This window comes from Zerene cesonia, chromosome Z (genome assembly GCF_012273895.1).
Source record: "Zerene cesonia ecotype Mississippi chromosome Z, Zerene_cesonia_1.1, whole genome shotgun sequence".
In the NCBI taxonomy this organism is placed as follows: domain Eukaryota; kingdom Metazoa; phylum Arthropoda; class Insecta; order Lepidoptera; family Pieridae; genus Zerene; species Zerene cesonia.
The window spans coordinates 3,455,786-3,478,822 of record NC_052122.1 but is presented as its reverse complement, the minus strand read 5'-3'; the positions used below and the strand labels follow the sequence as shown (position 1 = coordinate 3,478,822).

Here is a 23,037-nt window from a genome sequence, read left to right as displayed (position 1 = left end):
AATATATGTGTGACATTATATAAAATCTATCTCTTAATCCTAGTTATTAACAAAATACTAAAATAGAAGAGTTCACCTCATCTATTCGTTTCCGATTACGTGAAATACATTTTCAATTTGATGACTGACATAACATTATGAATACGTTTCACAGAGCTTAAGAGAGATTTGTACTGTATTGCGAAAAATGTTAGCCGATCGAAACTTATCGACTAAATTGCATCTCTCTTATATATATTTTCTTGTGTTTGATTTTACGCGAGTATTATACATTTAGAAATTAAAAACTTTTTAACGGATTTTAAACGCGATTTATTCACCGTGACCACGCTCGCTGTAAAGTGTTCGAAACGTCGGGTTAATAGTATAATGAATAAATCGAGTTTAAAATCCGTTGAAAAGTTTTTAATTTCTCTTATTTATTTAAAAAATTAAAAACAAAGCTAAAAACATGTTTAATGGGCGACTCCAAGAAAGTCAAAACATGTTTCGAATATTTCGATTTTGCGTTAATAACCGTCGGACAATGGAAATTAAAAAGATATATAACAATAGCCACCGTAACGTAATAGTGATTCAAATATGCAAATGCAACCACCAACCACACGTGCACCCATTGTTTAATTAGAAATATAACCTGCTTCCTCATATAAATAGCTTCTCTGCTAAACACTTAATTAGATCATAATAGAGAACTCAAGACAGACGGCGTGGCGTCACGTGCATCATTAATGCGTGTATAAGAGAGCGTGTGTGCGGTTACACACACAAACATATTGTTATAAAATTGGCGGAGCGAGGCCGAGCGCAACCAAGTTTTACAATTTTTTATTTGGAAATATCCCGGTGCCGGGCCTATTCCTGCTACGAAATGAACCCACAGGTATCATATAAATTTGTTCAACCTATGGAATACTACGCAATGCAATTATTTCGTCTCTTGCATTTTGTTGAAACGGGAATACTATTTATCATTGTACACGAACTTTAATTAAATAGTTTGTTTTAAGGATAGCATTACTCTTGAACAATGAGCTTAAATAGTGGTCGTCGATACTTATATAAAAACCTAATTTTACTAGAAATAATACTTTATTGTGGGAGTCGAGCACGGTTCGGCACGAATTGGGCCAGCTCGCAACGGGGAAGTACCACACCCCCACAGAAAACCGGCGTGAAATAGTGGCATGTCACTGTGTTTCGTACGGTAAGTGGGGGAGCCGGAGGCCCGTTTCCTTTTCCTCGCCCGTCCTAGTCCATTCCTTCTTTCCAGTCGTTAATCCTTTCCTTTTCCCTTACCCCATAAAAGCGGACAGCGCATTCACAGAGGTACTACCTTTGCGAATGTTTATGGGCGGTGGTGATCGCTTACCATCAGGCGAACCACCAGCTCAGCTGCCCGCTATGACATAAAAAAAAATAAAATAAAAATAAAACGGGAAGCTTTAAACACTTCACAAGTGCATTTTTATGATATACTAGCTGCGCCCCGCGGTTTCACCCGCGTAAGTTCGTAGCCCGTAGGAATATCGGGATAAAAAGTTGTCTATATGTTATTCCAGTTGTCCAGCTGTCTACGTACCAAATTTCATTACAATCGGTCCAGCAGTTTTTGCGTGAAAGCGCAACAAACACACACACATCCTTACAAACTTTCGCATTTATGATATTAATAGGATTTTGTTAAGCGAAGCGTTAGCCAATTCTATAAACACCAGATTATTATACGATAGTATTAAATTATATACCGACCTATTACATAATCGAATATATAAGTACGAAGAAATATGTTATGTAAGTATAAAAAGGTGCATATTATAAATATTATTTATGCTGGAAACCTAATATGATATTGTCGTCTTTAAAACGCAAATAAAGTCTGGCACGTGCAACAATTTATTGAGAAATATAGGTTTTCCAAGATATGGAAATAAAATGTATCCTTCGGTATATCTTTACAATTGGATTCGTTTACCAGAATTCTTTAGAAAGTTCAAGTTCGCCATATTTCTTATTGTTAACTTACTTTTCAATTTATGTATATGATAGAATCTGGACGTAAACAGTTATTTCGACAAGGACTCATATTTTAGTTTGAACGCAAATAAATATATTGTATTTCACTTTATCGAGAGAACTTTGCTTCATGTTTTCCACACTATAATTAGCTAACTGTTAAATATTTAACAAAACAATATTTATTTGGTTTTTAACATGTACTCGAAAAATTGAAGAATTATAGGAATGTTAAAGTTTTAAAAATCGTACGATAAGAATACAGTAACTAATTCGGTTACAATGACTACCCCCAACACTTCCAAAAGTAATCTTCAAAGTCAGGAGCTCATCTATAATTAAGAATAGGCTATATTTAACTTTAACAAAATATTCCTGCAATGTCATCTTTAAACATTGTTTATTTCTAATAATTATCTGATAATCAGATGCCTCAGCATACACATCTAGCATTTCTTTAAAACCATCTAAAACAGCCATGTCCATTGCACTCGTTATCTTTATAACAAGTAAAAATCTCGCACAGAAGATCCTAGAAGTTAGAGTGGAGCCTTCAGGCGTACGTACATGTGTAAAGAAAAGGTACCCTTGGTACATGCAGGTGCAATTCTATAACAATTTACCACTCAACAACCTTTAAGTGGAACAAGTATAGTTCATATAATATGTTTGAAGGTGTGACATGTGACTCACACATACACACTGGACCTTAATCTACTTTCTGAGTGGCATTTACTCAGCTCGATGTTCGTGTACGTTTGCGCGACCAACAGCTTTTTTATTTTCCTTATTTACTTTAATGACAATTATTTTCTTCGTCCAATTAAACAGCTAGCGAGATATTACATTAAAAACTTTTTGTATGTTCAAGCGCTCAAGTTAGGGTAATTTTCTTGGAAAATTATACATATAGAAGTAGTGCTTATATATTGTATGTAACATTATATTTATACTAGTGGCCCACGCCGCGGTACGTTATTTTTCCCCGTAAGAAACTTCCTTGTGCTTTATCAAAAACCTTAAAAAAATTAACCGAGTTAGTCGAGCCGTTCTCGAGCTTTATAAAAATATATGCAAATGAGGTTATTAACGAATTTTATAATGTTTTAATTGTTACAAAAACAAGCCTCGAGGAATGTAAAAAACGGTCCAACCTTTCTTAAGCTGTAAATGTTGTAATTAACCCGATTTTGTCATTTATGAGTTTCACGCACTGTTGATATAATTAATGCATGTATTAGTGTATACTATAACCCATAAGGTCAAAGAGTCATAAATTGGTAACCTTGAATGAGTTTCTAGCACTAGCACAGTGTAAAGACTTAAAGTCTAGCTCAAGTAAGTTTGAAACGTCATCCAGTATGACAAATGTATCATAATCGATCTGTCAAAAAGAAACACGATGGCAATGCAATCAAAAAGCAATCGGGAGGGGTGGATAAATTAGGTGCAAGTCGGCGGAAGGTTTCACGGTCACGGTCTAGCGGTCGATGTGCCGAATAAGTGTGTGTGAGAGCTTTTCGAGTTCATATATTTAATACACGTACAACTCTTGCATTGGTTATTTTCTCGTGTTTGATTTTACGTGTGGACATTTTGAATTTTAAACACATTTCAACGATTTATTCAATATTATCCTCAATACTATCCTGTGTAGAGTAAAAAATAATACATCAAAAAAAAGTCGCAAGCAGAGACGTAAGAAAGCTCAACTAAGAGTTGATTTTCTATCGAATTATCAACAGTAGTAAGCTATGATAACTTGAATAAATTCTTACTATTACATATATTTTTATAGTATTAGTGGGGATTATATAAATTCTATAGTTTATCTCTCCATTCCAATCTTACACAAACTAATTATGAAACCAGTGTTCCAATAACCTATATGCATTCCGTATTCCAATAAGATCGATTCACTTTAGCGACACAATCAAACGGATGGACCTGTTGGTTATATTGGCAATCGGAACGTATAATCTCCGAGAATCGAGCATATTCGCATTAAATAAATTAATGCGACTCTCGAAACTAAATTTTAACTGTGGATATGTACTTGGTTTGGCTGCAATAATAATATCATGTAAATTATATGTCATTTGATTATACAACCTCAATTACTGAAAATTATCTGGACTGATTTGGCTGGTTATTTTGCGATGACTCTCAAAATATGTAATGCGGAATTTGTGAACCGTATTTATTATTAAGAAGTATTCACATCGCGTAGTATAACAATGAAAATAGAAAGGTGGACTGTATATCGATTAATTGTATGGAAAAACTTTTAATTACACTGTTTAGTTTTTTTTTTATCTTTTGTTTACCGCAAGTCGTCTGTTTGCTTGTGGGGTAAATCGTAAATGCATATTAAATTAAAATCTTTTTCACTTACTCATTTTCCTTACGAGACAGTTATCTGAGGTAATTTCTTAACTCTCAATTGTAATGATATTAATCACTATAATTGCCGCGGAAGCGATCAATTCGCAGTAGAAAAATATTAAATTAGACGTCTCTGTAGATGTAAACATAAAACTAACATACATTTACGTATCTGTCCTGATAGCACTTTAAAAACAACTTTAATTAAGCGATTTTACTCGCTTAGTTTAAAATAAATTGAGGTAGGTTACGTTGTATATATCATTTAATATTCATGCACAGATTATAACAATATTATGTATACTTAAAAAATGTTATCCGTATAATAGTGAACCATGCACATTATTTTATTTTTGCACCATTAAATGTATATGTTTAAATAAATAAATAAATATGTGTCTATAAATAAATACCTACATATTGAACGTAAAGCATGTTCACGTCTGTTGTTTTAACAACTTAAACTTGTTTAGTAAAACAGTAACAAAAAATGTTACTACTCTTTTCTACTAATTACGGGTATATTTAAATATTTTGACTATGCTAAATAAATATTACACATATTGAGATTGCAGTAAAGCCAAATGGCATTTCCACCCTAGGAACGAAAGAGCGGATATTAAAACATTTAATTTAACTATGTAAAATTGACGTACTTATGAATCGTTAAGGAAATCAGAAACATAACCTCATTTTACACCGTGAAAATTGAGTAGCAAAGTTTCGCTTTCACGCTTTATGTATCATATATGTAATAGACAACAAAAAAGGGATTTTTTGCAAATAATTCTGGAGATAATATAAAATATACACTACACCCTATATTCACTCTTTATCTATAAAAATATCATAGACATTAAAAATCCCTAAAACCAATCAAAACATTCATTCAGAAAGCGAATTAAATATAACACACTCCACTCGACAGTTACATACTATTTTAATCAATGACACGATCGCTTAAAATATTCAATTCCGCCGAATACCAATTCGCCATTATTATAAAACCAAACCGCGTACATCACCAGCCTCGTTTCAATTCCACATACATTAGTAAGATCAATTTGGCGTCTAATCAACCAACGAAGGAATCCGGCGGATTTTTATAAGTACAATGAACTATACCTTTAGTTTCGGTAGTCATTCTCCTTCGCCTCAGAACTCGGGCGCTTAAAAAACTCGCCGGACCGCTTGTAGCTTCCGATTGACCTAATTCATATGTTACTTGTTACAATACCGCTTCAATGATATGAACGTTATTATATATCGCTGCGTGAATGCTAAACTTAAGGCACGAACTACGCCCTACGGATAGTACGGTCGTTTATATAAAATTACTCCATTAATCACATATAACAACCTTCTCCGAGAATTGCAATGAATCAATTATCCTATTGTTTGCGTATAGACATAAGTAGTTGTAAAAAAAAGCCGCAAAATGTATCAATTCAAATCAATATTACTTGATTTCACAAAGTATTTGACAATTGTATATAGTATAATTATCACTAGCTGTGACCCGCGGTTGAAACCGCGTAAGTCCGTATCCCGTAGGAATATCGGTATAAAAAGTGTTATTTCAGTTGTCCAGCTATCTACGAAGCAAAATAGTATTTTTATTCACCAATAGATGTCAGGAAAAAAAACACGAATATGACATTTTCTAAAAAGATTCCTAGCTAGATCGATTTATCGCCCCCGAAACCCCCTATATACTAAATTTCATGAAAATCGTTGGAGCCGATTCCGAGATTCCAATTATATATATATATACAAGAATTGCTCGTTTAAAGATATAAGATAAATGCAATTCAAAATATTAATTTATCAGTTCTCACATGATTTTTGCTATACGCAATGAATATTGTGGTGTAAATTTGTTATAGGTGAGACTATCGTGAAGCGACGGATCCGTAACAAATCATTGCGAATTCATTAGAATTAGAAGACAGTGCATGCATACAAGTTAAAAGCTTTGATATGTAAAGATCCTAACTGAAATAAATAATTTGACAGACGAAACTAACGAATACACAAAGCCGTTGCGGAATATAATTTATGGCCACAGTTTATGCGTAATAAAGTGGAAAACAAATCGGTCAAATGCACGTCGGACGAAATAGAAATAAATTATTTTTACTGATACATGTACCCACTACAAAACAATGGAAAATTAAATGTAACAAATCGGGTTGCCTAATTAAATGTATGTTGTAATTGAAACAGGTGAACAAACAGACACAATCAACTTATACGAATTTCGTGCTTTCTTTTATAAATGCAACGTGATAAATTGAGATATTGAATTTCTTAGAAATTAATGAATGGGTTGTAAAGGAACAATAGCTTTGCAAATGTCAACAATTCAAGACAGTAAACTGCCATTGAGAGCTCAAAATACACAATATACTTTATGTGCCTACATGGTGTCGAGAGTTTGCGCATAAATTTGGTTATGTCCTTCATCATTTTACTACACTAAACTAGACTAAAACATAAAGCTAGGTGCGTTCGAGTTTAAATCGTTTTTTTTTAGAACGCATTAGTCTCCGGATATACTTATATTTAACCAATTACAAAGATTCTTTCACGTACAAGTTAAGTTTTAGCTTGATAATACTTCAGACAAAAATTGTACATATCATAAAATTATATTTTAAAAAGGGCTTAAAATTCCAGTAGGTTGGTTGGTACTTAATTTTAGAAGACCTGCAATCACTATAAATTTTCCCTTTTTTAGTGTAATTTAACGGAATTACTATTTACCATAAATCACGAGAACAATTTTAAACACTTTTTCTGAGTCCCTCGGCTCATGGTAATTATCAGGTTCGTCCTCTAATCTAATAGATACTGCAACAGAACTATGCTACCTCACATTTTCTATAAAACTTTGTATTTAATAACACATATCCGTTTATATTTAATTTATCATCATCAAAGTAATAATAAACACCATAGTTGACAATTTTACCAATGGTGATCATTGTTGACACAGCTTTACGTTGTGATTTAAGTAATGCAAATTTTACACAAAACTTTTATTAAAACATTTCAGTATTTATTGCATATTTAAAAATACTTTTATATTGTTTTCGCTTTAGAAAATTACTCCATTTAAAATTCCACATTTAAAATTACGCGCGTACGACGCGTAACTTTTTTTCTCAATGTTGCCAGTCTCAACAATTTCCACGGTAACATCGAGACGTTACTCGAAGGCAGCTAAACAATACAATATCGCCGTTTGCAATAAACTACGGATTTGTTACGGGTATACAATTATAAATGTTCTCATTGTTTCACATAGCTACCTTTACAGCGAGACTATTTATCACAGCAACAAATTATAGTGTCGTCATTAAGTCTACAAAGATTGTCATAGATGCTAATCAAATTGTAAGAAGTAATTTATTATGTTTTGTTGTTGTAAGTTATTTACAAGCAATTACAAAAGGATAAAAATTAATTGTTTAAAAATGTTCCGTACTAGTTTGACTGAAACTGAAATGCACGAAACAACGTGTGATTTTAGCAGACTCAAAAAAAGGTAAAGCTCAAATCACGTCAACTCTATGCCCAGAGGACGTGGAGCTTAATCAAAGAGCGTGTATATTTGAATCAAAAACCAGACTTTAATAACTTCAAACTCAATTTTCTTTTAAAGATAAACAAATGAGATCTTTCTATAGATGACGCACAACGCCAACTCAATCTAACCAATGTGCGCTGGGGCAGTTATTTTAAAATTACATACGTTATTTATAGCAATTTAACTTATCGCTATTTGCTTGCTTGGGACGCTACTTTGATTAAGGGTACAGAAACAGCAACCAGGTAAAATGTAATAAATATCTCATTGTAATTCGTATTACTATATGTACATAATAGTTTCAGCTACGAACGTTACTGTCGTGTCGACTGGTAGGTGTTCTACTTACGCTGTTTACAGTTATGCTTAATTAAAAATATTATGATCCATTCGTCGATATGCATTATTATATTATATTCGTCGATACTGCTGATAACACTATCTTTCGAAATAAACGCATACATCCCTATTTGATAGACCGGTAGTAAACACCTAAATAATTTTGTTTGGTGTGTTTCCCCGTAGAATCAGAGGTCGATTATTAAAATATGCATAATATATTACGATTTCTCCAACACGATTACGATTTCTACAACAGTTAGATTACGATTTCTACAACAGTTAGACCCAATTTCGGAGTTCACCTATAAACAAGAGATGTACCATGAAATGTATACTGTAATGCGTAGATTTTGGATTGAAACCGGCTGTTATCCAAACACTCCATACGCAGGGCTTCTACGGACTATTCCAACAAAATATATTTCTAAACTGTTATTCTGCTCACAGCGCATAATTACATTGTACCGTCCGCCGTGTGAAATAATTTTTTTCGTATTTTTCATTTGAAATATTCTCGATGCATCGCGCTTTCCACCGACGAGCCGACGAGGGTTATTTTTTTTTTCAAATCGAATGCCCAGGAGCAATATACACGGTATACACGGTCCCTGACAGATAACCCACTTATCGTGGGATAGATTTTGTAGTTTTATTGCAATTGCAATGTTATTTAAGCGAATTATGCTTGCTACATTTTAATTACAATAATGGATTAACACATTGTGTTTTTTATTACGTATTGAAGCGACGTTTCCAAAACGAAGGAGGTTTCCAAGACGACAATTTTTTTGGGTTTTGCTAGTCGATAAACCCGTGGGTTAACGACCGATCGACGTGATTCTTTTTGTATTCAAACACATGTAGAATTAAGAAGAATACAGAAACACGTATAAAAATAACATGAATATAAGAATTGTTATCCTTTAGTCTCATTTTAGTATCTCAAGTACCCATTTCTCCACCACCAACCATCAAGTGTGTATACGCTTTTTCCGTAGAAAAGATTTGATTTATTAATCGTTGAAGTGCTCATTTAGTATATAATTTATATCCTCTGACTAAATATCTCTATTTAAAACTTACATTCGTGAAAAATAAACACACAGCAAATCCTATCATATAATCATATGGGATATGAATAACTACAATAGCCACATTGCCTATAGAACATTGTTTTGTTATAATAAAAAGCTATTTATTTATAACATATTCAAAACCAAAACACAAATTTTATAAACCGTCGACGATTATGATAAGGCTTCGATGTTGAATAGATTGATTTTTGATCGAAACATATTTCGTTTAATTCACTTTTTAATAAACTCCATAATACGTGATGTAATTTATAATAAACGTGCCTCAATACAGTGATACTTATAAACAAATAGCAATATAGACCTTGTGTATTACAAGCATGAAATCGAAAGTTGTTTTGTGGGACCCTGATTTGGTTATAATTGTTATCTTTAATTGTATCGACCAAAACTGTGATTAACAGTAACTCCCGTGTTACCGTTTGCTGAACGTGAAAATTTAAAGAATAATTAATAAATAAATGAGTTTGAATAAAATAAATAGCCGTTTTTATAAGCAGCCTAATAAAATTTTATTAGATCATAAACTATTTAGGGTACCTTGTAAGCACATGTAGTATTTTTTCAATCCTATCCCACTAATTTTATAAATGCGAAAGTTTGTAAGGATGTGTGTGTTTGTTACTCTTTCACGCAAAAACTACTGAACCGATTGCAATGAAATTTGGTACGTAGATGCTGGACAACTGGAATGACATATAGGCAACTATTAGTTACGCGGATGATACCGCGGGGCGCAGCTAGTATGATATACTTATATTATGTACCTTTGGCCAGCCCATTTTATTGGATTACACACACATTGGAATCAAAATTTCGGAACGTAATTTTTTGCATATGTCAGCGCAAGATGTGAAGGTACAAAGTGGCATAGTGGAAAAACAAAAAATGCAACTCAGAATTGCCAAAACTTCCGGGAAATTATCCAGGTAAATCTACTAAGACTGGACTAATATTATTGCTCCATGAAATAATTTGCGTATTAAGCATTATTTCAAATTGTTGTAAAACGATTATTACAATAAACTCAAAATGTTCCGAGTAGGTATATGCCGAAATAAAATTATTAAAATATCATTTTCTAAAAAAGAAAAATAACGCTAGGATCTTGTCAGGTCACTGTATTATTAGATAGATAGATAGAAGGATTAGCAATTTAAAAAAAAAACACATAAAATACACGACAATTACAATACAAAAAACGATTAAACAAAACAAGATTACATTTAAATATCCCTAGCTCTAAATAGGGTAGGGTAAATGACTGGTGTGGTTAATTCAATAAAAAAATCTATTCAAATAATGTTTGTTTTCTTGGCGCTTGGACAAGGCGGATATAATAGAATTTAAATGCTGTCAATTTTAATCGTGTGCCTCTCTATACTCAATGTGCTTTTATTAGACATGGTGCGAGGTACGTCTCTATTAAAAAAACCGAACCAGATCTAATTTAAACAGATAAAGATATAAACAGTTTTCTACCAACCTATTCAGGGTAGAAATCTGTTACATTATAGTGAAATGTAAATATATATGAAACTGCACTTTTACAATGAAGAATTAAATTAGCATTGTGTGAGACAGAACACAACCATGTGGGACACCAGTTATGACTACTAATGTCCCTTACGGATTAGGATTTGAGGGCAAAGGGTTCGAACGAACCTTTGACTAAGACATGCTAGGCTCTGTGAAAAAACTAGTAAAGTACCTAAGGTCGACTACCTTAGGAATGGAAACTAAGATTTTATTTATCGTTTGCCTGATAGTGCCTCTGCGAATGCGCAACGCGCTTTTAAGGGGTGATGGATAGGGAAAGGATTGATGATGGAAAGAAGGAATGGACTGGGAAGGGTCAGGAAAAGGAAACATGCCTCCGGCTCCCCCACTAACCTTACGAAACACAATAGCATGCTATTATTTTACGCCGGTCCCTGTGGGGGTGTGGTACTTCCCCCGTGCGAGCTGGCCCAATTCTTGCCGAAGCATGCTCGATTTCCACAATAAAATAGATTCGCAAGAAGCGCTTTTTACCAGACCCGATATAAAGCTTTCGTTATGTCCAAGCTTAGCATTCACCCTTGTTCTCGATCGAAGATCACCAGCTGAGTGACCGAAGCCAAAAAATCAAATTCAAGGTTAACATTGAAATCGAATTATATGGAAATTACGCATCTCGCGCATGACATTCGAGGAACAATAGTTTTAGTTATAAATTAAGTGTAACACGTCACAAAATGTTTTACATGTGAACAACCGAGTCACGAAATATAAACGTTAGGTTTCGCTCCGTTTTCGGAACTCTGTTTCATAATAATTGTTAAAAACAGACCTAGAGTCTCAGAGATATTAGCACCTGCCAGTTGACTATTGTTATATTATTCATTACTTTGCAACGGAAATTTAAAGTAGTTAGTAAATTTATGTTTGCAGAATATGTTTCATATCAAATATGTTAGGGTAAAATATTTATTTATTATTCATACAAACTGTGGTATGTGAATGAATGAATTGACATTAGTTGTTACATTATAGGACAGGGTCAAATTAGGTATTCGCAAACCAATCCTTCGAGAAAGGCAACAGTCTATCAAACACACTTCTACGAAAAACAAAACTACTAACAAAATTTTTTACTTTTGAACGTTTTCCAACCTTGGACAATTACGTTTCATTGATATTGTTAATGGTAAATACCAAAATATAACATAGTGTTTGATACGCGCTGCTAGTGAATCCGGAAGATTTGTTTTTACTCCAATGTAATATTGAGGTTCACAAATTAGAATCTAATTTATTATAATCATTTCTCCCGCATAAATTTATAAAAATTTACGCAAAACTCTTTAAAAAAAAGCAATACTCTTAAAGCATGTGAAAGGATACCAGAATACATCAAATTAACTTGGTAGCCATTAATGTTCTTCCGCAACCAGGGCAAACAATTTAAATCTAAACAAATCATGTTACTCGTAAGGAAATCGTCTACTTGGCGACAGTAAATTTTTATCGCCGTCGATCGTGCCGCCACGGGTTTACGCGCGATGTAATTTAGCGACAAGTCATTTGTATATTTTGCCAAAGTCACTTTATTTTTAGTACGATTCCCTATTGTCTAGTAGCTAATTTGTCAGTTTTGTGTTTTGTTTTTAGATAGGGGATTAGGTAATGTTTATTTTTATATTTCTACTAGCTTTCCGGCCGTGGCTTCGCCCACGTAATTCAAGAGAAAGACCCAGACAGTCCAGGAGTTTCAGGTAGTTGACTATTCCGGGATAATGACAGAAAATGCCTAGCCCTATGTATTCTTACAATTTAATAAATACGAAACATTTCACACACAACAACTCGTTATGATGTCCTGTGTAACTTGTTTAAGACATTCTTATTTTGATTTATGATCATTGACTAAAGCACGACATTAACAATATTTTAAATCTGCAAAAACACACAGATTTAAAACAAAAGTTGGTAACTTCGGCAATATTACGTAAATTACAAATTTACTAACCTTCGAAAAGTAGTACAAAATTATACTCAATCTTAACGAATTCTTAAATAAAATACATTAATTTAAAATAATCACAAGTTAACATAATATATAATAAAACCAATCATGAAACACATTAAAAAAGAACACAAAATTTGTGAGTGATCAAGATCCAATGCAATAAAATGATTTGTCATTTTTTTTGCCATTCAACCGAACTAGCGGGGGGAAAAGCAAGTTATTTATAATGAATAACACAATTGTAAAATTGCTATATCAACAAAGGATTACTTAGAATGAGTACAGAGCCAGTCATCTATACAAACACTACAGTAGACTTGAGGCAGGATGCTTTTTTGTCAGTTAACTCATCAACTATTTAGCCGCTGACTAATCCACTTCGCAAAAACACGGACAAATCATTTTATTGCTTTATTGTTTTATGTTTTGTTTAACCTTCACCTGATAAGGGATGTAGCACATATATATTCTGGGTCGCAAATAATAAAAGGCTCCGAAATTGTATGAATTTTAATAAAGTGGCTTCAAAGGATTTCTTGTAACAACCAGTGGAATGGAAGCATTATCTCTTACAAAGACATTGCGTAAGATAGTCATTTAAATCACAAGTTTAAACCTTTTCCTCAAATTTACCTAGAAAGCTGTCCATATTATATTTTATACATATAATATAAATAACTGCAGTCGAATTGATAACCTACTCCATTTTTGAAGTCGATTGATTAGAAAAAAAAATCATTTATACAGATTAAGGCTATTAACAGAACCGTCCAATCATTTGAAAAATATAACGCACCTGTATTAAGGTTTATAACTATCAAAACTTCTGATGAAAATTTAAAGACAATTATATGACCAAACATGTACTTTAGATCGTCTGGTCAAATATCTTATTAAAAATATTTGCAGTGTTAATACAATATTTGTTGAATCACACTTTCGTCAAGATAAGGTCTAAAAGATAAAAAAACTACCTATATTGTCGACAAGCATGAATGCAATTTAAACATATTAAGTTGAACATGACAACCATTCAGACAGAGAGATGTCTATCCGCCGAGAGGGTCGAAAATCTAACCACTTCACCCTTGGCCGTTTCGGTAAAGCGGAGTTTTAGTCGGTAGGAATCCTACATAACTCACGTCGTCTTTCCCTGGAGTATATATATCTAATAATAAATGATGCGTGATCAGTACGTACGTTCCAGTACGATACGAATACTGTAACGGTGTAACGCTGTAACTTAATCATAATCGCTCAATATTATCTGGCTGTGGTCCGGTTTCCCCCGTGTCGTAAGTGATGTTATATAGCAAGAAGTCTTCCACAATAAATTAACTATCTAACACTGAAAGATTTCTCTGGATGGAACAAACAAACTCTTATACTTTATATAGATATTCTATAATCTAAGCATTATAGCTGACCTGGCGTTGCTCTGACCTACTTTTGTCATTAAGGGATGTGAAATATGAATAGACGTTGGTCAATTTTACCCTCAAAATTTCATAAAAATCAGTCCAGCGGTTTCCGAGCAGTTTGATAATGAAAGTTCGCTTAACACGGAAATGTGAAGATTACATGAGAACGTTGGAGCTATAAAAATGAGTCTGCGTTAGCAATGAATAAATTTACTCTCGAAGTAAGTCTGCATTTTAATAAACATTAACAATTTTGATAAAACTTCGTACTCACCGAAGAGTGTAGCGGGTAGGCATAAAATTCATGTACATACAGTGCATTTTCTATTCTCAGACATAACAAGTACATACAAGGTCAATATTCATTTAAATGTTGATAATCTATTAATTCTAATAGGAACTGTGAACCCGTGCTCTAAAAAAAAGTCACTTTTCACTTAAATCCGTTTTCCGCTACATCGCGTTTTCCCCAGTTAGAACTAGTTGCAATAAAACGCCTTTGTCACAACTAGTTCTATTCAGGTAAAACACAACACAGTGATCAACTAGAATAAATCAACTGAGGATTTATTTTATTTTTATATTATATATTGGTTTCTGTTTGAGTGTACTCCAAAGTCGTTTCCAGCAATCGCCGCAGGGAAATCGTTTTAACGATTTAACAAAAACGGGTTACAAAGGTAACACAGATAATATAATACTATACTATTTTCACAGATTCCTGAAACTGTCTACAGTAAACACGCATAAATAAAGTGTCCAATAAAAAATACTATTCAAGTTAAAAAATCTCCTTGAAATAGGCCAGGTTCATATATGCGTGTTACTGTCGTGAGACTATTTTTACTGCCGAGTTTCGAGAATTGGAATCACTAGATAGTATAAAATAAATTCGCTTTTTCCCTATGTCCCTACGTATACTGAAATCTTTTAAACTACGCAACAGATTTTGATGGTTTTTTTTAATAGATAGAGTGATACGAGAGGAAGGTTTATATGTATAATAACATCTATTTATCTACTCCGAATTTAATGCGTGCGAAGCCGCGGGCAAAAGCTAGTCTTTAATATATTTGACGTTTCATTGACGCTCAATCATTGATCACAACCATACAGCAGGTATATGAATACGCCTTTTAGTGAAGCGCCTTACGGCGACCTTTTCGATTATTTTGTTATTTGCTGCAAACATTAGGCATCTTCTTTTGCTCTCTATCTTTCTGGTCCTTTTTTCATTCTTCTCCGTCTCCCTCATCGATATAATAAATAAAGATGTATCCATTAATCAATATTCTTAATCCTGTATTTCAATTTTCATTTTTAGATCGGAGACGATTACAGCAAATAAAAAATCACATTGCAAACACTTTGAATTATTGAGAGTGTTAAACTATCCCGGCTTTATTTATTAATGGTTTCTTATAAATTCTTTGGCCAATAAATGAGTATTCTGAAATTAATTTTCATTTAAGACTGGTACTATGAGTGTTGGACACATCCACGTATATTTTTCTCATCGGTTATATTAATCTTGCGACATTCCGATGTGCGTACGCGGCCTTAACTCCGCTAACTCAGTGGCCTTACGTCTGATATGGCAAACATAAGTCACGACAAAAGATAATATCATTATTATGTAAATATGCTTCAGTTCTTGACACTTTTCTATTAAGCCTACAGGTGATTGTTTTCTTAAAAATAACACAATGAATCGCCGTCATTAGAACGCACAATAACTAATACAGATTTATTACAAGTATACAATACCATTAAAACGGTGAAGGAAAACATCGTGAGGTAACCGGAATGTCGAAGAATCAAAAGTTCGGAGACATGTGACATCTGCCAACCCGCACTTGGCCAGCGTGGTGGATTATGGCCTGAGCCCTCATAAGAGGCCTGTGTCCCAAGCAGTGGGAACGTGTATGGGCTGATGATGATGATGATGATACAATACCATACGATTAGAGAGCTTCACATTTATTTACTTATATAGTTATGAAGTTAGATAACTTTCGGGAGCGGTTGTGGATTGATTTTGAAAGAAACTTATAATTCGGATTTTACGAATATTATTTATTATACGTGTAGATTTGAATGCAATGTTCTCTTAAGACTAACTCAATCTAATTCTGTTGTCCATCGTTCCAGCGACAGACGCGAAAAGGCATTGCTGACGATGCGTCTGGGACGGTGGAACAATTGCAATCGGTTCAGTAGTTTTTGCGTGAAAGAGCAACAAACACACACACATCCTTACAAACTTTCGCATCTATAATATTAGTATTCATATAATAATTTAATACACAAATTTTTGCCAAAAATGCTATAATAAATGCTATTTTCATAATAATATTTGTATTTTGGAAAAAACATTAATAGAAGGAAGGCATACCAACTTTACCAAATACCAAATCTTATATAAATCAGTTAAGTCAGCGGTAATAAGAAAAGTATATTACTCCTAGCAATAATAACTTTTAAAAGCTATTTTCTATACAGAATTGGAGCATATGAATAGAATGTTTTTATTTACATCCCGAGCTAAAGATAGATAATTAATGACGCCTCATTGAAACTTATTGGTTGAAATGAGAAGAGTGCTCTTTTATTGATTGACTAATAGTTACAGTGGGTTTGGAATTTAGATAATAATGCATTTACATACAGTGTGATTGTTGTGTGTGGTACCTTCGCATTTTGAGTCTAGTATTTGCAATTTTATTGTCTACGCGGATTTAATAAGGATTAAATAGCTAGGATATAATAGTGTGTTGATATAATTATAGTTTAACATTATTAATATACATAAAAATAAAACGATCTCGACTTAATCAGTCTTAAATGTTTCTAAATTAATAAATATTTCACTAACTTACGTATAAAGTTCTTAGCTCAATCCTTATATATTTTAAGTATGTGTAACGTTTGATTCTAATTCCAATTAGCGTTTCCAATTAGCTTATTTTTATTCTGATGATCTTATGATGATAATGGTGATGATGATGATATTCCATAAACACTTTTCCATCCCCTTATTTTACTCTTTTCAGTATAGTGTCCGCGACCAACAGATGCACTGCACTTAAATAACATAAAGTTATTTGTCACACCAAGGGCTACTGTTACGTTTCAAGTGTATGGAACTTCAATCTTTCTATGACAAATAACATACAAATTGACACAAGGCTCAGTAATATGGGTTAATTAATATCGAAGGTGTACAAGTTGACCTCACACTTATAAGGATAAGCCATCCTCGGTATTTATCCTAGTTTCTATATATTTTAACTGAGAAAAAATAGACACGATCTTGAACTTATACACAATAAATTCAATCCATGACATTATTTTGATTACATCTGATTGATATACGTAGAAATTTAATCGAATACCAACGCTTTATTTATTTTTAAGATTATGAACTTGTCACTAGTCGCGTCTGATTTGTTTTCTAAACTAATATTCATAATGTGGCAACAATAAGGTTTAAAATGCTAATTATATATTATTTTACTTTAATTGTCTTATTCTCTTTGTTAATGGCTTCCCCCAGCAGAGGGACTACGCCAATGTCCTGTGTAAGTGACAGAGTTAGGACTTAAATTGTAGACAACCTCATAACTATTATAGTGACATTAAACATTTGGAGGTGGGTGGAAAAATACGAAAAATACACACGATACAATATTAGTTTAAACAGTAAATTCTACTATAGATTATGAACATACTAAAAGGTAAGGCTTTTAGTTTATTCAGAGTCGTTTGTACGTTAAAAAATGTTGTTTCGATGATAGCTTTGTTAAAACATTCAAACGCTTCCGCAGTGTTTAAAGTGACCTAGATAAATTCATGCGTAAAGTAAGTCGACTTCAATATAAATATAACAATTTCAACTGGATCCCATAACATGAACGTTTTATTATTTAAACATCATATCTTAGGTGCTGTTTATCCGTTTAGGATAGAACCCTATCTATAGAAATATATATGTGCACTTTTGAAATGCAGTTTTTATTGCTACCTTACCTATCTCTAGGCTCTATAGCAAGTCGACAAGAATTCGCCTACCGACACGAATGATATGGTTCAAATTAAGTATGCAATATTATAAAATCGCAAATAACCGGATTGAATAATGCAACCCGAATTGAAATGAGAGTAGGTGACGAGGCGTTTCGCACATTTAAAATAATCGATATTCAGAATTCCGAACGGGTAAGCATCAGGGCCGCGTCAAAGGTGATCGGTAAGTATCCTTAGCGAACGTTGATGATGTTATGGTATGCAGAACAGAGCTCGCGCTGTGCCCATGAATAATTGCCAAAAAATGATTGAAGGTAATCGAAGAAACGACGCACGTGAAAAATACATTCAAGAAAGGGATGTGTTGGCATTAAAATCCATGTACAGAACTAATCAATTATTATTATAACCGAAATGGGATAAACACATGACAATTGTGATAAATAATTTTGAAATTTCATTTCCCACTAGCTTTACGCCCGCGACTGTGTCCACGTAGTCCATTAACTAGAAAAGGTAGACAATCCCGGGGATTTCAAAATAAAAAGTGTCCTACGTCCGTGGATCTCAAACGATCTCTGTACAAAATTTCATCCAAAACGGCCCAATAGTTGTTAAGATACACACATTTATGAAAACAAAGAGACAGAAAGGTTGTATACCTATTTATTTATCATGGCTAGACAAATAGAAAATTTTTAGTAGGTATTAAATATTGTTACACCATAAATAAATTTATTACACCGCGTACTAAGTTTAAATAAGAGCAGTGATAGGTGCACGTTTTTCGAATTTTTATTATTATCAATAAATATATAATAAATAAACTGTTATTCTTCACAATAAAAGCGAATTATTAGCATGATTAATTAAAAACATCTCATAAATATTAATTTAATTCAGCTTCGAAAGATCCTACTTATATTATAAATAAACGAGAAAGTTTGTCAGAATGTGTGGATTTACGTTTAATATCGTCCTTTCATACAAATACAGATAATCAGTTCTGTATAAAATATGGTACAAAGATAGATTAGCGTCCATTAGCACACAGGCTACTTTTTACGGGGATTGAAAAGTCACGGACACCAACTAATGTAAAATAACAAAACAATGTGAGTGTATATCATATTTAAATAATAACATATATGGCAATATTACTACGTTTACACATACCTTTTTTTCTATGAGATATATAAGAGTAAACTCTTACTTTTTTTTCAAGGAAAATTGCTTGAATAGAATGTATGATTTGATGGTATTATAAAATTATCATGTATGCATGCAAGTCTCTCCGAAACGTTTTGGCCGTTAAAGAAAACCTCTTGTATATTCAAAGGCTCTAAAGATATGAATTAAACTGTTTTATAATTAATGTTTAAGTGATAAATATCATCAGTAATATAACTAGTTTTCTACTTCTTCACAATTTGGCAATTTCTATGGGTTAGTTCTAAATAAATAAAACCTTAAAACAAAACATCAACCACCACACATTTACCACAGTCAATTAAGTTTTTAATAACAATTGGCTTGGTTTTTCGTTAACTTCCTAGAAAAAATTATCAATTGAGTAGGTTTTGCGCATCTAATATTAATATTAGACTTATTTGATTGCGATAGGTGTGGGTTAAGATTGTTATAAATTTAAATAACACGATCAAAATATGCCATAAGCATGCCTTTTTGTCTGCGAATGTCCATAGAAAAATATATGGAATGCTACAACACACTTATTAAATATAATTTATGTTATTACATAAATTAAAAAATATTAATCTATTGACGATCCACGGATCGCTCTAACTGTTACCGGTCCAGTGCAATTACTATGATTCTTATATTATATCGTAAAAATCTGATAAGTAACGAAAGTACATATTTTTTTTTATTTCAAACATGGTCAAATATCTAATAATAGTATATTATATATCTGTGATATGAAATAAACACATACAAAATCCAAACTATTAACTATTTTATGCCAAATATAAACCAAATTCGATTAGCCGTATTTAGGTTATAGAGTCTCCAAACATACAACCCTTGTCACCAAATTTCCTATACGTAAGAATAACAAAACATTACAAGGTTTGTCGTGTGCATAAATTATGATATCATAATATGGTTATAAAATATGATCAATCTGATAAGGTCTAATAGGTTTTGATACGGGCAAAATCACAATAAAAATATCTATTATGTATTATACTCGGCAATGAGTCTACATCAATTGCCAATGATAGTGAAGGACGAATAAAATGATATTTTCTATATTCTATATTATAGATAAAAATGCATTTTATGTATATTTAGTGTCAATCAAAACTAATACGACAATCGCATTGCGTTAAATTATTATTTTTAATGGCATCGAGGATTTTTAAAAATCTAACAAAATGTTTAACAATAAAAATTTCTGTTCGAATAAATTATTCAGAGATTATTCTGAAGAGAAATAACATCCTATACCTAAAGCTACTCGAAGAGATATCCTGACAACTCGTAATGTATAATTACAAAAAATATAATGAACCAACTTACATCATAGTTCTCTCAAAAGTTCAACGGCTCTAAGTTTGTTTATTAGTTACTAGTTTTTTTAGCACGACTCCAAGATCAAATCAAAATATAATTATTGAAGTATTGAACTTCATACACATTATAAAACATCCAACGATTATAACATAGGAAATAATAATACAAAAAAAATGGACACTGATTCATTCCGTAAATAGTCTCAACATTTCATAATTGCCAGTACAAAGGTAAACTATGGTCAGTCAATATAACGAATCGGTATTTTCTTAACATCTTTACAATATTGTTTTAAATATCATTGGTTCATACGGCGTACACCAAATTACCGTAACATCTTAACATCTTAAAACTGAAACATTACGATAAAAAGACACCATAAAAAAGAATACAAATCGCAACACGTATACTAAAAATTAAATCATTAATTAGACTGTATTTAATAATCACACTGCTCTTTAAAAGAAAACGCTTACCTGAGGCGCGAAGCCTAGAAAGGAGAGTTTTCGTCTTCCACTGCTCATGATTACTAATTAAATACTCGCACGCGACTACATCGGATGCCGGCAGCGGACCGACTGAGGTTGGCGTGGTTATTGGTTAACCAGACTTGTCAAATTAACACTCAGCTGCGCGGACGCAGCTAGCCCCGACCCTGCACTTACCTGTCAAGAATAAACAATAGCTACGTATAGGCATTATTCAACTCTAGTCTACTCGTTTCAGATAATTTATGAGATTATTATTAAGTGCGTGTAAAAAGTATATGTACTGAATATAAATATAACACTTTTAAAAAATATTAAGTTTAATCGTACACGCTCAGATCTATGGCTTACTTTTTACTTCTGAGCTCGGCCTAAGTCGGAATTAATAACAAAATCCTATATAATATTTTATTGTTCCACAACGTTTGCCGCAATCATTTTAAACACATATTTTGTCCCTAAAATGGCAATTTCATGCTTTTTAATTTACGGTTTTATAACAATAGATATATAATGATAAAAATATAATTTCTACCTAAATCTCGCTTCCCGGACCATTAACGGTCCCGATAGTGCGATCGTTCCACCACGTGGTTAAATTTGTGTTTTTTTTTTATTTGTACATCTTACAATATTTTATATGTGAGTATTTTAAACATATGTTATGAGTTCTGTTATGTGTGACATAGGTGACATAGGTGAGGTTGAGATACCACAGTGCATTGCAAATGACAAATAAAAATATTAACAATGAATTGACGCCAAAAATAATACTCAGTTATGTTAATGTGATAAATTCCACGTGTTCTAAATGTATCCACGAAAATCCAACGTGTGGACGCTACGTAGAGTGCCATTCAATAAATTATCATCCGATTCTAGCGACTATATGAATAGGCGGCGCACGCGCATCGCTGAATCATTCATGTAATAGCGAGTGCAACGAGCTTATTTTTTGTGGATCATTATAAAGTGCGAAATAGGTCATGAATGATTAAAAATTTTATGGAATTTTATCATATACGTATAAATTCATTTAAGTGTCGTCAGTGATTGGGAATGCTTAGAAATCTTTTTGAAAAAAAAGTTAGCTATGTATAATTTACGTAGAAATGAATTTTGTAAATTAACTAGCTACTACAAATATTAATAAATGCTTTCAAAGTGTTGTATAGAAGAACAGAAATGACACAACGTGTTTATTAAGCCTGAAGCCAGAATCTTTTATTGTCCGCTTTTAACCGGTTTTTTCACAGGGGGATGATGTTCACGTCTCAATTTTAGAAGCAGATTTTAAATAATACTCATTTTAGTCCATTTAACACCAGGATACAAACAGACTATTATGAATTATTGAATGTTATGAGAAAAGAAGATAGAGGCAGAATTATATTATAGATTCTAAAACTATCAGAACAAATTATATATCGCGTGTCTATGATGAGCTGGGGTGCTAATGTGACATGTTAAATCAGTATTTATTCCAGTGTGGGCAATACCATCAGGTATTAGACGTCATATATAGACCTTCTTAGCGATCTTTATCAAAAACTGGAATTAGTACTGCTATACGAGGTCACGGTAACATCCGTTGAGTCTGGAATACATATATCATTGAAATCTT

General features: G+C 32.7%; 1 protein-coding gene across 3 annotated transcripts in view; it reads right to left on the bottom strand.

The window, feature by feature from the left end:
- The window catches only part of LOC119835607 (anion exchange protein 2), a 68,445-nt gene extending 46,910 nt beyond the window's left edge, over positions 1 to 21,535 (bottom strand). For all 3 annotated transcript variants that reach the window (XM_038360531.1, XM_038360532.1, XM_038360534.1), the window contains exon 1: positions 21,402 to 21,535. In XM_038360531.1, the coding sequence (XP_038216459.1) occupies positions 21,402 to 21,449 (48 nt within the window). In that variant the 5' untranslated portion in view covers positions 21,450 to 21,535. The remainder of the gene's footprint in view (positions 1 to 21,401) is intronic.
- Between the last annotated feature and the right edge of the window lie 1,502 nt (positions 21,536 to 23,037).